Source organism: Antedon bifida, chromosome 6, assembly GCF_963402885.1.
Source record: "Antedon bifida chromosome 6, ecAntBifi1.1, whole genome shotgun sequence".
In the NCBI taxonomy this organism is placed as follows: Eukaryota; Metazoa; Echinodermata; class Crinoidea; order Comatulida; family Antedonidae; genus Antedon; species Antedon bifida.
The window spans coordinates 20,185,490-20,204,456 of record NC_136231.1 but is presented as its reverse complement, the minus strand read 5'-3'; the positions used below and the strand labels follow the sequence as shown (position 1 = coordinate 20,204,456).

The 18,967-nt window shown below is 34.0% G+C and overlaps 2 protein-coding genes across 2 annotated transcripts; one reads left to right on the top strand and one right to left on the bottom strand.

The window, feature by feature from the left end:
- Window positions 1-1,562: 1,562 nt before the first annotated feature.
- Window positions 1,563-8,913, bottom strand: LOC144845165 (monocarboxylate transporter 10-like). The gene is made up of 7 exons (XM_078702318.1): window positions 8,651-8,913; window positions 6,947-7,157; window positions 6,022-6,318; window positions 5,322-5,602; window positions 3,028-3,253; window positions 2,607-2,750; window positions 1,563-2,340 (listed from the first exon to the last, which is right to left on the bottom strand). Exons 2-7 carry the CDS (start codon window positions 7,146-7,148, stop codon window positions 2,111-2,113), a joined length of 1,380 nt encoding a protein of 459 aa, XP_078558444.1. The 5' UTR covers window positions 7,149-7,157; window positions 8,651-8,913; the 3' UTR covers window positions 1,563-2,110.
- A 7,447-nt stretch (window positions 8,914-16,360) lies between these two features.
- On the top strand, window positions 16,361-18,953 carry LOC144844621 (mitogen-activated protein kinase kinase kinase 20-like). Its single transcript, XM_078701618.1, has 2 exons — window positions 16,361-16,416; window positions 17,148-18,953. The coding sequence occupies exon 2, from the start codon at window positions 17,156-17,158 to the stop codon at window positions 18,029-18,031; it is 876 nt and encodes a 291-aa protein (XP_078557744.1). The 5' UTR covers window positions 16,361-16,416; window positions 17,148-17,155; the 3' UTR covers window positions 18,032-18,953.
- The last annotated feature ends 14 nt before the right edge of the window (window positions 18,954-18,967 follow it).

Here is an 18,967-nt window from a genome sequence, read left to right as displayed (position 1 = left end):
ACAAAGGGACAATACATCTTTAACATCATGATGGTATGGAAAGGGTCCCTGTCACTTCATTCTTTTAGTAAGCTCTTTTAATTTCTATTATATTGTATCGAATAATCAAAGACCATTGACCAGCGAAGAGATATTGTTTTAAAATAGGGCTGTTAACCAATCAAATGGCATACATCTAAAGCATTATTCCGATATTAGTGCCTTTTTAATAATTTAATCTTAAATTGCATCTAATCATTCATAAGTTGAAAAACATATATGAAAGCCCTTCAAATTCTATTACAGAGAAATATGTCGATAAATTTATAAATCTAAGCTGATCTTATTTTAATCTTATATAAATTATATAATACTGAAACATCACTAATATAATAATGTCATCATTGGTTTTGATATAGAATATATGTTGTACAGTATAGACTTATTTTTGTATATCCATGTCTGTCGGTTGTCTTATAAATGCGAAATTGACAATCTTATACTGTAGAAATAGCCAGTCAATATTCAACTTTTTTATTACGCCAAGACGAAGTTTAATAATTTTCCGGACTAGGTTTAAAGTTCATTAAAATCAACATACTGTACAACAATACAATTTTTTCTTTTGTGTACCACGTCTTTCTTTTGTAAACTGTACGCTTCGATGGAAATCAGTAATTTTATGATGCATAAGTATTTAACAAATCGATATTTGTCACGGAATGCCCGACGGCTTGTATAACCACACACAAACGAAACAATGGACAACGTTGCGGGGGAGCCACTCGATGGAGTTCCAAACGTTGTTCCTCGTAGGCGTAACGAAAAGACGTGAGTTGACCAATCACAGGCGACATTATTTTGTCATGATCCATCGCTTGTGATTGGTCAAATCACTTACGTGGCGCTTGCGTTGCGTCCTCGGGAATCGAGCTTCACCTCTCCGCCAGCAATACAGTCCGCACACTCAGATGTATTGCTACTACCAAATATCTTTCCAAAACAAATAGCAATAGTAGCAAATATAATCCCCCACTATGAAATGATAATACAGTACCTTTATTTAAAAAAAAAAGATTTATTTTCCAATAGATGCATGCGTGAAGTTGACCCCATTTTTCTGTACTATTAAAAAAAATTCCATTTGATACATGCATGCAGTTGACATGCCCATTATTCAGTTTCTTTATACAGTACCTTTTAAAGAAAATTGTATTCGATGCGTACGTGCAATTTACTCCATTGTTCAGAGAATACAACTTGCCGGTTGAAAGGACTTCAATCCGAGGATAAATACAGAATTCAGATAGAATTCTTATGAAATAAACGTGTTTTTTTAATTACGGTTTCTGATTTTCACAATGGAATTGAATTTAGGATATTGAAAGTCATACCTCCAAAGTCTTCTTGCTTTACGCGGCCCCTGCCGGAATTTCTGAATTTGTTTGAAAAGAAATATAGGCCTATTTAACTATCAATGAAGACATGGTAAAAATTATTAAGATGTATTATTTACTCTGCGGTTTAACGCACAATGCGCCGCGGCATTTCTTTTTTAAAGAAGAAAAATCAAGTACAGTAAATATATTCAGAAATATTTATTAACAATAGTTTGTGACTATCAAACCACCACAGGTTGTCCTGTGACAGACCACTTTCCAGACCACATACATAATTATTTCCTTAACTCCTTAGCGACTACTGAATCCCTTATTTCAATTGCACTTACACTTATTTACACTATTCTCGCGTTCTCTTTATAGTGATGTTAGTATCCATGAGCCAGGATGTAGGCATCATTAACGATGAAAGTTTCCCCTAATATCAGTCTCAATAACAGAGAGGTTTCATGAAAGACAGTTTGTATGCCTCTGAATATGGCATATTAATAATCGTGAAAGTAACTCATTGCTCTAAATAAAGAGTAGAACCAGGGAAGAAGAGTGAAATTTCACTCTTCCCTGGTAGAGAATCCACCGTGGAACAAAAAGTCAGCAGTCGATATTCTTTCTCGTGGCATTTTCATGTAGCATGGGGAATAATGATATTCAAACTACGAATATCAACGTCTGTTTACATTGCAACATTCAAATTCGTTAAATAATCCATCCTGATCCAGAAACTCAGCAGATTAAATCACACTCTCTCGCTCGATTAATAAATATTCGTATTGGACATTTGGCACCTGTAAATCTTCTGAATTTTGTGGATCTGTAAACTTCCTGTCAACCATGTACCTATCACGTGCAAAGATACGTTGATAAATTGGGGCCATCAGAGCTAACATTGCCGCTGCTAAGTATATTCCTGAGCATATGTAGAGTGCGATGTCGTACGATCCAAATGCGTCAAACATTTTACCTAGAAAATAACATGACATTTGTTAATAGGCCTAAATAAGAGAACTTTCTTTATTTTCCAGACTTTGAAACAAAGTTCAGAAATCAATTATGTTCCGACAAAAACAATGCCATTGATCATGGTTCTTCCGAAAAGATTCCATCACGAATTAAATGGCCATATCACTACCATATTTGAGCATATGACTACCATATTTGGGTACATCACACTTGTTTTTTCAAACTAGTTTGATAGTGTAGACACAGCTTTAAGATAGGTCTAACTACCTGATATGTAAGAGCCAACAATATAGCCAGCTCCTAGACTGGATATTGACAGGGTTCCAGCCTCAAGTGCCCTGGCCGTTCCAAGTAACTCCACTGCCGGTGGTAGAATCAGTATGTTGTAGCCAGTTCGGAGCAATCCAACAACTATTTAGATAAGATAATAGTATGAATATAACATTTTTTTAAACATCATTGTTACATAAGGACAGTAAGTGTGTGACCAGTGAAATACATACGCTTTATCATCACAATGTAGCAAAATACGTATTGCGCATTATTTTCTATCAAAATTGCTCTTATAATGGTACCGTGCTTTATGGAATATTAGTGGTGTCATCTCCTGTCAGATTAGGGCATGTTCAGACTATGGTGTTACGTATGCTTATAGGCCCTACACATTTTCTATCTGCAAAGCACATACCTAGGCACATTGTGATAACAGGCACGAGTGTGTGAACCCATATCAAGATAATGAATGTAAGAGATGTTAACACGCTGAGAACTGGCAGGAGATAAATCGTCGGAAAGGAAATTCTATCGATGACAACAGCACCGATGAAACACGCAACTAGACTGCCGCAACCACATACTGTCATTCCGACGCTGCTCTGCTCTTCTGTCAATCCTTTACTAACGATGTAACTTCCCTGAAAGAAAGCATTCATTGGTGTTTATGTGGATTTGGCTGGGCCTCAATAAACAATTATTTTCAATTCAAATAAACATTGAATTCTTGCAATTGTAAGCCTACTACGAACACATTGGTTGAATATGAAGCTCCAGACATTGTTAATGATTTCATTTTAGACAAACAATGAAGAGGCTTATTTTAGTAGATTTTTTTTTCCATTTTCTGACAAATCATCGTCAAATTTTGCAAAGAACTTTGCATAAAAAGAGAAAACAGGTCTTTTCAAACTTTCTGAAATATCCTTAGGTCTATTGCTGCTTGTTGCAAAAAATATGGTAACTTAAGTTCCAAAATAAACGTATACGTAGCAAACTTATGATTTTGGGGAGAAAATCTTTACCACGCTCTTATAATGAATTTGAATCGGTGTAACAGAATTTCATTTGTACCTTTTATAGATATAATTTCTTTTTAATTTAAATGTTTAAGACGGAAAGCAAGCAAGATACAAGGTAGAAATAGTATATTATAACAGGGCTGCCAGATTATTTTAATCGTAGACAGAAATAGTAGGCTATATGTATAGACAACAATTTATGAATAGGTTGCTTACTTTAGATGGCTACACGTAGTCTGAGCATGGATAAACTATAACACGTGAAGCATGGTTTTAAGTAACATTGACCATGACCTCTCTATGATATGATATTAAATTTTTCTCGTCACAAAGAAAACAATACAAACCAATTGTTATGTTGGTACAGTAGGCATATAAATACGAATACCAATACGAATAGGACTTAATTATTTATTCATCATTACATATTTTTAAAATGATGAAATGGGTCACAGGAAACAAAGTGTAGCGAATAGCCTAAAGACAGGCTAATTTCTAAATACCAATAATAGTTTTGACTGCATCTCTTTGTGTCTCTTTCCTTTTGCTTTTGAGTGTCGTAAATAGGTTTGGGTTCTGAATTTCAATTGAACGTAAACCAAAAATCCACTTAAACTCTTACTGTATTGTCAATGTCAATTATTAATTTAAAAGCAATTCAAGTTATTACCATTATATAAGCCTATTACAGTATTTATATTTCGTGGGAATAAACAGAAACTTTAAAGAGACCTATTGACAATAGGCTTAAGCATAGACCTAAATTATTTTGATAATGTATAGGCCTAAACATATGTTGCATTCGCAGTATGTTCCTGTGTTAGTAGTGATTATACTATTTCTGAAGTCCTCCTTTTCCCTGTGCACCATAATCCTTCAACAAAACTGAACGGCTTACAATAATTATAGAATTTGACATTAATTTCGTGTGCAAACTAAGCTTTCAAAAGAGTATTGATTGATTTAATATCTAGAAAGCAGCATTATAAGTTAATGATTTTCATTATAGATACTGTGCACGTTACAACTCAAACATTTTTTAGAAATCTAACGGTATTGTCTACTTATACTTTATTACCATGCACTAGGCTACGTCTTTCCCAGGCTAAGGACGTGAACGATATTATTTTAAACATATGGTTAATATAAGTCACTGAAAATTATTTGAAAACTTTATATTGGGCGAATGTATTTGCTTCTCACTTTGTTTTTGTACTTTAATTTAAGCCTTATTCAACGGATGTGGTTATTGTATTTGAAAAAAAGGTGAATAGGAAGTCGTGCATTAATACAAAAGATGAACATATTTATTCAGAAACATAATGTGTGTATTGAGGTCAGATGAAGTTTACTAAAACATTGCGGCATAAAAGGAGGGCCCTTAACCAAACATTAAATTGAATAGAAATAAGGGGAAAGGTTCCATAGCTATGTATCCGTGTTAAAGTATAATAGGGCATTATTATTTCAAACTAGAACGAAACGCAAGACGATATAAATGCAAGACGATATAAGCGCAACCCAACTGACCAATCACGACGCGATGGATCATCCGAACTGTCAGCTCACTTGCGTTGCTCTTAGGTGTTTCGTAAACTTAGAATAGAAATGCGTTCACAAACCAAGCTTTATGGTGTCAAAAAACGTTACCAGAATTTTTTTTTCAATCAAAATCAAAAAAACTTACAATGTAAACATATAAGAAGGTTGATGCAACTCCAGTTAGAAACGTTGCCAGACTAAATATCCATGTTTCTGGTAGCTTCAATACCGCCGTCAGGTAGCCGCTATGGCTGTGGCTCTTCTTTTCTTCTTGTTTTTCGGACTTCTTCCATACTGGTGGTTTCTTAAACACCGTACAGGCTAGCAGTCCAAAAACACAGATGACTAATCCTTGAATGCGCAGAGTCCATCTCCATCCATATAACGATAGTAATTTCTCTACAATTGGGCTAAGGCATAGCATTGCTAAATTTAGAAAGAAAAAGATACAGTATTATTAAACTATTTCCATTTAGCATTTACAGTAGAACCTCGGAAACGAACGAGGGGACACACTGTTTTGGTGCCAAAGTTTGATTTGATTGATTGCAGCCATCACCATTATAATCACGACGTCGTCGTCGTCATCATCATCATCGTCGTCGTGCATAACGATCATAGACTATCTCAGACGTTTACTTTTTTTTTTCATTTGTTTGTTCTTTCCGTTTCTTGAGAAATTTTGAATAAATAAAATGAAATATTATCATCATGGTTTGTTATCTATTAGCCATAATTACAGATTTGTTCATTAAAAATAAAATTACTTCTTGAGCAACATTTCCACCGAAACGTCGAGGTTTGCACTGAGTTCGAAATGTATTGGCTTAATTTAGTATACTAACCTATTGTTGGCCCAACGTTAGCAATCGCTATTGGTGCACGACATCTTTTTGATGGGAAATAGCATACCAGTATATGATGAAGAGATGTGTATACAAAGTTATATGCAATACCACTTAACACACCGAATGTAAAAACGAGAATGACTAATGATTGCATAAATGATGACACGACGTATGAAACGGTGGTGATGAGGATGGCCAATATGGATATAGTACGGTGAGAGTAATGTCGCTGTAGCCATGACGTCACAGGGGATAAGCAACAGCCGAGAGATAGGTACACGGAACCAATTAAACCTAAAAACACAAGAAATAACATCTATAATATTGATAGACTAGTAGGGCTATATCGGCTGTTCCATCTCAAGACATAATGTTTCAGCACCCACAAGTTCCAAAAAAAAAATTCCCTCTCTGATAATACCACCTGAAATAAAACAACACTTATAACTATATTAGCAGAAATGGAAAAGCTACGGTATAGGGCCTATCTTTTTAAATACAATACTTTATTGATTTTATTTTTTAAACAATATGGAGTTGTGAGACAGTAAGCACTATTGTTAGTTACATATTTCTGAATTTTGTGTCGGTGTTTGCACTTGATAATTATGCTTAGATCTCTCCAATTAGCAAAATCTTTCTGCAGTATACCTGTGTAGGCTAAAGCATATTGCAAATATTACAGGTGATTTGTTTTCCTCTCATAATTGTTTGGACCAATGTCTATATTATTACAGGTATTCCAATCTAGCGATACTGCAAAGTCATTGTGGATATAAATAGGTCATCTGTAAAAATTCTAGTTGAAAAGCTTTTGAAATTTGATAGTTAAAGTGCACTTGTCTCGGTGCCTTTTTATGACGTTGATAATATCTGGTGATTTTGGGAAACTTATATTGCCTACATTATAGTTTTGACTTACCTATCAGGGTTGCAGATGCGTCGAAATCGTTTTGAAGTGAAATAAAAGTAAGTGCATATACATAATGAGATCCGATGATCAAAAACCAAACCACTGAAACGCCTATTGTAACAACCCAGCCCCAATGTTCATGAATACGTTTCAGGAAACCATGCGTTATGTGTGGCAGCTCTGCTTCTTCTTTCTTGGTCAACGATTCCATGTTGCAAGCCTACAAAATGAATAATTGGTATACAGTGATACAGCAATACATTATTGTTATCTAATCTGCAAATGGACATTGAAGTACATCTGTGACATCAGTGATACTTATCTTTATGATGTTTTATGTAGTTTTGGTAAATATACGCAATTCTTTATTGACTCTCACCGCACGTTACAGTACCGTATTGTCGTAGAAAACAAATAACACAGAACGAAAACAAAATATACATGTTTACAAAAAAAAATAAAATAATAAATATATATTTATGTAAGGTAATTCAAAAGTTCATTCCCCGACATATTATAATAATTGGAGATGTGTTCACGCTCTCTTTTCTATCGGGAGTTAAATACAGTCACTCCTTGTGGTTTAGTTTTCAATACTGCGTTCAAACAGTATACCACCTAATCATAATATACTCCATCATAATACACTCCGATGGAAAGACGTTATCGCTTTACGTTACGTGCACTGAAAACTATCGGAGGTATACATCGGAGTTAACGACACCACGGAGGTATAAGATAATGATCACATGAGTATACTTTATTTACGCCGGTTGTAATTCGTATATGCTTTTGATTAGTAGGCCTATGTATGCTTAATTAGGCATATAGAGCGTATGAACGGACCTTTAGATGTTGCTGCTATACATTACTTTATTTATAGGCCTACACAATTTCCACATGAAAATCTAATTCAACAACTTTCCATTGTATTTTACGTAGGTATAGATAATATAATTTTCTTAAATACATAAAAAATGAATATCATATTCCAAAATACGGAATCAATTGATAAAGACCAAATATGCCTAATGATCCAAATGATATGCGCCATTTTTAAGGTCTATATTAAAGTATGAGTGATTAAAAAATAGATGCCTACTAAAACATGCACAAAAAAAAGAATTGGACACTATGAAAATTGTTTTTGAGGTTTATTGAATCGAATTATCAATTATAAAAAAAAGCGATCAATATAGTTTTCTTTCTTTATTAGAATTTACTAAATGGCTTAATGCCAGCTCATTGTAATTAATTTTTTAATAGGCCTATGAAAGAATCGTCTGAGTGGGCATTTTTCTTCCAGAATTTAATTTGGCTTGAGACCTATTTGGGGGGAGGGGGAATGATATATGTTACATTCCCTTCATTAAAAGTAACCAATACGATATGGACAGTAAAATGGACAAAAAGAAATAACTATATCACACATGTGAAACATAATCTTTCTGGATTAGGTCCGTATCTGGCACCTACATGTATTGTGTCCCTTTGACAAACACATACTTCGTTAAAATTTTAAATAGATCTAAAACGTTGGTAATTCTCAATAGGTCTATTCACATAAGACTCATGTAATTCGAAGTGATATTTGTTTACATGATATGTATAGCCATATACACATTCTAGCTTCTGTACATATCCAAATACGCAATTCGGTTTGATTTTGACTTGACTTGCCTAAAAACTCCTAAAAAACTGATTCACTCTTACCGTTATTTCAGTACCGCATTAGAAAAAGTAAAATCCGTATTATCCATTCGCATAATTAGTCTAATTAGCTTAGAAAAATGGTATACACTGTCAAGTTAATTGTAGCCTAGCATTTGTTGTTGCATACCGTCCTGTCATTCCTATTCCAGCTGCTACTGTGGTAATGACCTCCAGCAGGTCTGCATGAACATCAGTATGCCTACCAATAATATACACTCGTTTAATATTAGTGACTTCTGCGCAAGTTAGATCTCCAGGCACCAAACGGATTGGTTGAAAAATAATCGTGCAATACACAGGTATTGTGAAGTAAACAATATTGAAGTCGTCTGTTCAATATATTGTATTGATCGTTGTTTGCTTTGTCTGCCTTGATCAAATACAAAATTATAATACTTAGCTCAGTAGACCTACTTCCAATGATCAACTTTTTAAAGAGGCCATTGTTAACTCGACCTGTCAAAAAGTACCGTCGGGATTAAGTCTAAAGAACCGGAATCGTTTATTTCGAAATGAATATTAAGTGATACTTCCTTACTGGCGGATTGATTTTAATAAGCATGAAATGTGTGCGGCACAACGGTACATTAATATAGTCCTCCAATGAAGCAAAAAATATCGATAGACCTACCTATACTTAGGATGTAAACTACCGCATCAGCGCAGATCCGTCGATATAACACCAATTTATTTAGGATATTCGCAAAAAAAATTAAAATCTTGAAATTGTTTGTGAACTCAACTTTAACATGACGAGTAATGTTCAGTCTACAAGCGCCGTTTATATTTAAAATAAAGATGATGTTGAATATCTTTATTAATTCAGACCTAGGAGTCATCACCATTATCACCGGCAACAATTGAATTAATACAAAACATAAAAAAACACAAATAGGTCTACCTAAAAAAAATAAAATAAATAGGCTGAAGCACACAGTACTTGTATGAATAAAATGTAAATCAAATAAATAAATATATAGAGTAAGCAGCGCAAGAACGTTGAAATGCAAAAAAAACAAAAAGTCTAAATCAAGTATTGAAAAAACAAAATCCCTTTTGTTTAAGAAATAATCCTGCCTTCTCAATCTGACTGACAAGGCGAGTACAATTAATTATTTTCCTTATTACTGTACCTATAATGAAAATGGTATCCAACAAGCACGTTACGCATGTGGAGTGAATGATGCCTCACATGCCATGTTACAGTAGGTAGATGACCTATAGGCCTAGAAATGTAGTTTTAACAAAAACTATATACACATCAAAGTAAAAGTTATAAGTAGTTTAATGATATTTGCTTAATGATTATTTACATAAATGTATCACGAATCATGTCAATTTAGGGTCAATATAGATTATTCTATACACCATCAATTCAATGTATAGTTATAAATATTATATTACCGTTATACATATTTGCTATGCTTTGTTTACTCAAGGTAAAGTCAAACAAGGCCGACAAAAACGATATATAGGCCTAAAAGCATTATGGTTTCAAAACAAAGTATTAACATTAATACCAATAGGAAAGCTAAGCATATCCTGTTAAATTTCGTGATACTTTTATTATATAGTAGAATAATATTATAGGTCTAAACTATTTCTCAATTATAACCTCTCAATTGCCACCCGCGCAGCTGTCAGTAGGTAGAGTCTAACTGACTATTGCAAGTCATTTAGTCATCTACCAGTAGGCCTATTTTAAAATAGGTAGACTCGTTTCTAAATGACTTCCGACTTGCGTTTCTAAATGACTTGTATATTAAAATATACTTTTAATACACGATATCTTTCATTATATTATTCTAAAAACAATTCAATTTTCTATTTAATTCACCGGGAACCAGAGGAACATGTTTATCGTACCTTAACTGTAGTCCCACCGCAGACTTACATTCACGGGGTTGGGTCCTGCGGCCTCCAACAGCAAGGCCAACATAGGCAACTATGTATACTGTTATTGTTTATTTTATCATAAAATTACAATTATTTGGATGGCATACGTAAGTGTTTGTCAGCTCTATCTAGCTAGATGACTTGGAGAAGCGGGTAAAATTACAAATCCCTCAATTTTACTAAACCTCTCAATCACTTATGGATGAATGTTTTGTTTTCACGCATAGCTGTGTTAGCGCCTAGTTTTATGCATGCTTAGCTGATCCGAATCAAAATAATCTGTATCATATTTACTACCGGTGTATTGTTAAACAAGCTTTGACCTCAATTTAACTCCACATGATGTAATTGTGATTGCAATTCAGTAGATCCTCTGTATTTAACTATTGTTAATGCATAATCTATTAAACGAGTCCTTATCACGCTACTAGCCTCCGGGTAACGAATTTTACTAGTTCATAATCAAATGTAAAATTTATACTTTTAAGAACAAGGCCAACAGCCATAAGTCGCGTGCTAAAACGCATAGTAATACCGGACCGACAGACCGACCGACCGACCGACACAGTGAACTATAGAGTCACGTCCACGCGATTAAAAAGGTACTTAAAGACCCCTTCCCTGCAATTTTGGACGTTTTTTGGAAAATAATACATATATATCACTTTAAAAACATTAAACCATGTCATTCCTTGTCTTAAATGTACGTTTTATGGTAAATTATGATAAAAAGTGAGAAACAATGCACTACCTAAGTAGCTCGCGGCGATCGACCTCTCGTGGACGGTCTTAGGCCTAGCCTAGCTAGGCTTAGTTTTGTAGGCCTAGCTGGTAAACATCGGTAACGTACGAACATCGTACGCTAGCTATATACCTAGCCTGACGTTGTATAGTTGCTGCATTAATTGTCTTTCTATTTTTGCCAGACTCCGTTGATACAAATTGGGGAAAACCCGGTATTTTCGCTGAAAAGTTAGGAGTCTTCCATTTGTTTTGGCCTCACGATCGATCGAAAAGTGGGCGAATTACAGGTGGAAAACAAAAATATCAATCCGCGCGCAATGCATTTTGGGATTTATAGCGGGCCGCTATAATTATTAGAATCTACTTAATTTTCACATTTTTAACCGTTTAAAGACGAAAAAAGTTATCGCAATAGGACCATATAGTATTATTTTTACTTTAAATATAGTTTGTGATCTTAAATTAGATCTAAAAAACGTAGGGAATGGGTCTTTAATGTTTATTCTCTCACAAACGTCACGAAGGAGCCCTTTTACTATAGGCCTATTCTTACTGTATACTCATGGAGGAATCTAAACTAATTCCTCGATGTTCGGAGGAGAGACAGATGAAGATGTTAAGGAGACGCCCTGGTGCCGGTACGGTGTGGCTTTCAATTACAAAAGTGTGGAAGGCAAGTGACATGAGAACAACAACAAATATAAACTTACTACTTCCATCTCAATGTACTAGCTTTGGATCAGAAACATGGCGAACTACTAGGCCTAATCAAATAGTACATAAAAGGTCTTAATGAATAAGAAATGATGTTATAGGAAAGAAATGGACTGCAACCAGTAGAAACAGTTAACTGTAAAGAATCGAAGGGAGGGAGGAACTAAAGTGTAATTACCTCACTTACAGTACATCAACCCAATACGAACAGACAATTAAATGTGGTAATATACGTTGATGCATTACGAAAGTATATAGACAAAGGCTGGGGTTTTACTGAGACAGGCAGAGTTCATAAATTCTCGCAATCCTCACTACAGCAGGATATAGCAGTTACAAACAATTATTACGATTAATTACATAAATTAAACAACATTTCGAAAATTGTACTTTTCTGTAGATTCAAGGCTTTATTCAGTAAAGTCGGCCAGTCCTTTTGCCTTAATCAATACAACGTTGGTTAAAGAATGCTCATAAATTTATTCTAATATTTCGAAATGTATATTGTTTATCTCCATTTCCTGAAGTTGGACAATTAAAGTTTGAATAAAATCATAATTTTTCAGAGTTTGTTTTATATTGTCTTATCAAACTTATTAAGTGTAGGTTTATTCAACCATTAAATTGTAAGTTGGAATAATTTGCATATTATAGGTTTTGTGCAATAAAATGAAAATAAAAAGTTAATAAAGATAACAATATGTGGATGGATATTAAAAGTTTGCGTCTGATCACCTTCTAAATTTATGATGCTGCATCAATCGTTCTTTTAATCAATGATGATACAATTCAACTCATTATACAAAATGTATTTTTTTTAATCATTAAAAATTGCAGAGGTTTCCTAATTATTGAAAAATGCATAATAGTAACTTCTGTACTCATGTTAAATACTCCTATAGTTAATGTCAAATGACAATATGGTAAAATATCACGGTAATATACATAACTTTTATAAAATTATTTATTAAAATATGAATTCTATATTATTTATATATAAAAATAATAACGAATAGGATAAATTGCAATATACGTAAACACGTGTGATTTGGTACAAGACTACTGGTAGTAGGTCCGGTATACCGTTAAATGTTTGGTACTATGGTTAATTTAACCATGGATAATTACCGGTAAGTTGTTTCTTCGTGGTTTAACAAAAGCTGTATTGCCTAATATAATGCTGTCTCTACAGAACGATCGTTTGTTTTTAATTCAATGCATAATGGTTTACTTTGTATAATTTCATTAACTTCAATTATGAAATGAAAGCCAGTTGAACCCAGTTCATCATTTCGAGACGAGTAGGGGATTACCCCAGTGAACTGGTTCACACAAAATATCTTCTGCATCAAGGAGATTACCACCTAAGGCCTATCTAATGATACAGTGATTAAGATTCAAGATTCAAGAAATGTTATTGATCCACTTTAAAATGGAAATTCATTTTGCTTGGCATAATTAAGACAATAAAACAACAAAGAAAAATACATCAAATTGCAAAAAGCAATGTTAAAATGCTATTTATATAAAATACTGTTAAAAACTATTAAAAATGCAGATTGCAAAACTATTGGTAATCTTCGGCCGCATGTGCCTATAAAGACATAAAAAAAATAAAACTAAGTGTGTAGTTCTTTCTATGATTTAAAAGGTTAAAAAATGTTTTTCAGTTTACCGTTAACCTTTAACCTTTCAAAGCGTAAAACATGAAGCAGACGGTTACTCATCAATTGTTTATGATCGTGTTTGTTTTATATGAAATTCTGAAAATCGGTCCGGTTTTTGTTATTTATTTCGCTATATATTTAGGCCTATGTTCCTGTTCATATTGCTCTAAATTGTATTTTTATACTAATTGATACTTTCTGTACCGTTGCAGTAATATTAGGACACGTAGTCGATCTTTGTTCAAAATAATTGAGAGGTCTGCCAATTCAGGCAGTATGGATGAAAAAACAACGTTGACCTTATTGCCTAACTTCCGTCATTTGTTTGTTTGACTATTAATTACAGCGAAAAATAAATAATATTTTGTGGAAAAGTGGTAGGCCTATAAGAGGAAAACATTAATTTATCGGTATTAATTTTGATTTGTTCACAAATAGAAACACGCCGTAAAATAAAAATAACAACAATACTGTATTAAAGTGAGTTTACAATGACATTTTTATGCCAGGCCTACTACCCGTACAGTATCTCATTAAAAACAACTTTCGGATACACATTATGGTTCAAAATAAACAAAATGAAAAACAAAGTACTCGAATATGAGTGAAATTTAGATAAATGTTTATCAATATTAATCATTATAAATGCTGGTCTTTAGAACACGAAACTATCATTATGCACTTAGGCACTGCAGAATAAACATCATAAAACGATCGCTCTTCCCATATAAACATATTGGTAGGCATATCATAATAAATCGATTTCTAAATTTAGATTTCTTAGCAAAAGTTGTTCTTTTATAATAATTATATATTATATATAAAAGATATAATATGTTATTCCTAACATAATTTTATTTAGGAGAATGGAAGAATATTGTTTTCAGATTTAATATGCAATATAGTACATAGTAATATGTCGTATAATTACTATGTAATTTGTCTTATCGTTATTACAGTTTTAGTAAAATTAACACACTTTGCGCCTCATAGTAATCGAACAAGGCACCCATACGCGTGCTCGGGGCGGTAGTTTCATTCTCAGATCGGAGTTTAACTAAAGACATTAACCTGTCCTAAGACGTGAACAAAGAAAAAACTTCACCTGCATAACTTTAATCTGGAGGAAGGAAACACCAACCTGATTTTGTTAAAATGTGAAGGAAAACATGTTTGGTCTGTATTACATAGTAATTAAGAACGGATAGTGATGATTGTCATCTGACATTCAGACAATCCCAGAGGAATTAACTGAGGCCTACATCTACCTGGGCTAATACACCGACCAACACTCGGCAAGCATTTCAACACATGCGAAATGCTGTTTGTTCAGTTTTAATTTGTTTTTTTCTTTTGTTAGATCATTCCACGTACTACTATAATGTGAAATCGACGAATGTTATAACGGTTAACAGTCGTCGATACCACATTATAGCAGTACTGGTATTTCATTTGAATAGTGAGCTGTTCTCATTCGTTTCAATAAAAAAGAACACAGCATTTTACAGGGTAATACTAATTATAATATTTCTGGCATAGGTACTGATTAATGCCATAAAAAGTATATCGTGTAAAACATCAGATTTCAATCATATTTCATTTGATGTGGTCTATTTACATTCGTTTCAGTAACACCGCATTCATTTATTACAGGTTAATAATAATTAAATAAGATGTATTGGCATAGGCATATTACCATTTACATCAATGACACTACCATGAAAAGTGCTGCGTAAAGAAGTATTTAAAATACACATAGTGATAGTTACCACGAACTTACAATTAGGCCTAAAGTCAACAAAACACTAAACATTCATCTCACCATTCAATACATTCTGGAGAGTTGAACATATTTTATTGAAAATATCATAATTTATGCCATTCCTGCCTCAGAAATGTAAGTTTCCCCTCCAAAATGTTATATGCAATTTCTGCCTCATAATTCATAGGATCATTTTGCTAACGCTGAGGACTGAACTAAAAGTAAGTCTAGAAATCTGTTACTTTCCAACTGTTGCCTTGGAGTCAAAGTTTGTTTGCTGAACAATAATGACTGTGTTCTGAATAAAACATACATTAGAATCGTATAGGCATGGAATGTTTCCCATCTATCAAGAAGACACTCCTACTGTAAGAGAGGGCGTGTGTACATTGTGGAGTTATACGAAACCAACATAGTTTAGAACATTGTACCAGCAGTGAGTGGCAGAGGGAGAGGGTCGGGGTTACACTGAAACACGCGTGACTCCTCTTGAACAATGTGAGAATTTACAGCAGGGGATATACGTGCTAGGAAGTGGAACAAACTTTTTCGGCAGAAGACGTCCGGCAGCTCTTCATTCGTCATGAAGAAAATCACTCTTTGGTTTTTGATTTAAATAAAATTGTAAAATCAAACCTATTAAACGTAATTAAAACGTAGCTTGGTCATGACGGGTCGTTCAAATAAACAAATAAAGACACCTAAAATATCTATTTGGTATAATCAATAGTGAATAATTATAGTTATGACATTTGACCAAGTTGAGTGTTGTCTTCTGATTCGCTGAAGATGACATCATTATTCTATACTTACAGTAAACTATTGTAACTTATTCAAGCAGATATAAATATAGTATTGTTGGCAACAATAGGGTTAAACAAAATTCCTGATGTTTAAACAAGACTTCTATTAATACGTGTCAGGTAACTACAGATCCAACGGGTGGGCTCTGTACTTTTCATCACCAATGTTGAAATCGTAAGGTAAGGTAGCCTAAGTTTGTATGTTGATATTATTATGTAATTTTAAAACTTCTTAGATTTTGCCTAGGCCTCTATAAACAACATAGACAGGAGTGTGTCCATTATTAAACCTAGTATTACTAACATATACCGGCCACGGTCTAGTTCTCACGTCTGTTTTCACTGTCAAATAATATCACATTTGAGAAGGACCAAACTTGATTAACAACTCCCAGAATAAACTTTCAAGCAGCCAGCAGCGAGCAGGTCGCCGATGTTTAGAGAGGATTAAGGTGTATGTCAAAACTAGATTTTTCATTTGGCCAACTGACTAGGGCCTACATAATAACAAATTCTGTTATTTGATTCGCTGAGTTCAGAAACTTTGGCAAACTACCGTATTTTGTCAAGAAGGTGCTTGGGCTAACTTCTGAAAACATTACTACATTGGCAAACATTTGACAACTTTATTACCAAACCGTGTTCGCAAACAAAAATTTGACAAGGCTTTGGCCCAATATCGGTATCTTTTTACGGCAATGTATACAAGTAGCACATATTCCACGTACCTTAACCAATATCATGTATACCAACTCGTACTGAACACAGACATCTTTAAGCTACTAATAGTAATATATTGTCCAATTATTAGTTCATTCTCTTTCGAGTTGAAGAAGGAATTCTCTAAAGTATGCTTTATCGAATGAGTCATCATTAATCATTAACCATTGAATTATCATTTTGATTTGTAGGTCTAAGCATGAAGAAGTTATTAGACAAGATAAAGGGTAGAGTGCAACCCTCAAAATCGTACACACCACTTGAAATTAACAATAATATTGAAGAAATTTCATCAATTAAACAATTTAAGATGCTTCACGTATGTGGACAGGGTACCTTTAGCAGCGTGTATAAGGCAGAATGGACCGAACGTGGCATAATCGTAGCAGCTAAGAAGGTACTGGCATTGACAACAAACGAGCGCGAAATACTGGACCGTTTAAAAAACGAACACATTATTGAAACATATGGAACAATTTTACAGTCACCAGATCACTACATTATTATGGAGTATGCTGCCGGTGGTAGTTTGTATAACTATTTAAGAAGTAGGAATGGAGATAGATTGACGTCTGAGCACTTTTATCGATGGACCGAGCACGCGACTGAGGCTGTCCGCTACTTGGGATCAATCCACATCGCACATAGAGATATTAAAAGCCCCAATTATTTGATAACGGAAAATCAATTAAAATTGTGCGATTTTGGTACTGCTAAGTTCAGTAAAAAGGGTACTTCAATGACGTCACAAGAAAAGGGCAGTGCGGCGTGGATGGCTCCTGAAATGATCCGCGATAGGCTGGCGTCAGAGAAATCTGACGTTTATTCTTTGGGTGTGGTTATCTGGGAACTGTTCACCGGCGGGATACCTCACGCAGGTGCCGATAATCACTACCAGATAATGTGGTTAGTAGCGGTGAACGGTGTTCGTCCTACCATACCAGAAGATTGTCCTGCGCCTTTGCGACAACTCATGAAAGACTGTTGGGAGGAAGATCGCTATTCGAGACCAACAGCGGAAGACCTCTTACAGAAGATTAGAACCAAATCGCTTGGATTGCCACTCTTTGTTTAACCATGATAGACAATTAGTAAAAAATTACATATTATAAAAATTAGTATAAACTGGACATTCTATTATTATTATTATCAATATATTATGATCATTATTTGAAAAACATCCTGTAAAAAGTACAACTAATACTGTTATTGAAATACAGATATCAAAGCCAACTAATCTATGATTGTTCACACTGATTGTCCAACAAGATGTAATGTTATATTTGGAATTAACATTACTTGCAAGGACAAACAGCAAACAAACGAGATTGCATCACTGCAATGTTGGAGGAACTTTCCACATTATCCTACTTATAAATGTGAAATAACAGCTCGACGATTCTGTTGTAAAGCACGTCAGTTAAGGATAAGTACTTAAGTTGCTGGATTAAGTTCAAATTGGGATTAATTTAGTGTATTTAGGCTATGATATAACTCAACGATACAAACAAAGTAGACCTACACATTAACATAATAATGTTTACAAACGTTTAAGGTATTGGAATGGTAACAGTAAAAGCTTGTCCTACCTTAAATTTAGGCCTACGGTACCTAGTTGGGACATTTATTTCAATGTGCGGTGTTCCGATAGAGCCGATACACCTAGTTCCTAATCTTAAACAAATTTACTGTTAGAGGTGAGGGTAGAAGAGTTGATATGCATTTTGATCCACAGAATTTGAGGTCAGAAATTGAAGGTCACAAAAAGAATCATTTGTTTTGATATAACTGTATTTCAGAAATGAAATGCCAATTGAAGATTATAAAAAGATGTTTTCTTGAACTCTGACGTATGGTTCTTAATATTCAATGCATTCAGCAACAGACACAATCGTTATCGTCCTAGTGTAAATGGGCCTTTAGGCCTACTAAAGCAAAAAAACATACATGGTTTTTTCAAGTCTTTGAACGAATTTCGAAATTACTATTTCGTGCGTATACCAAAATAAAA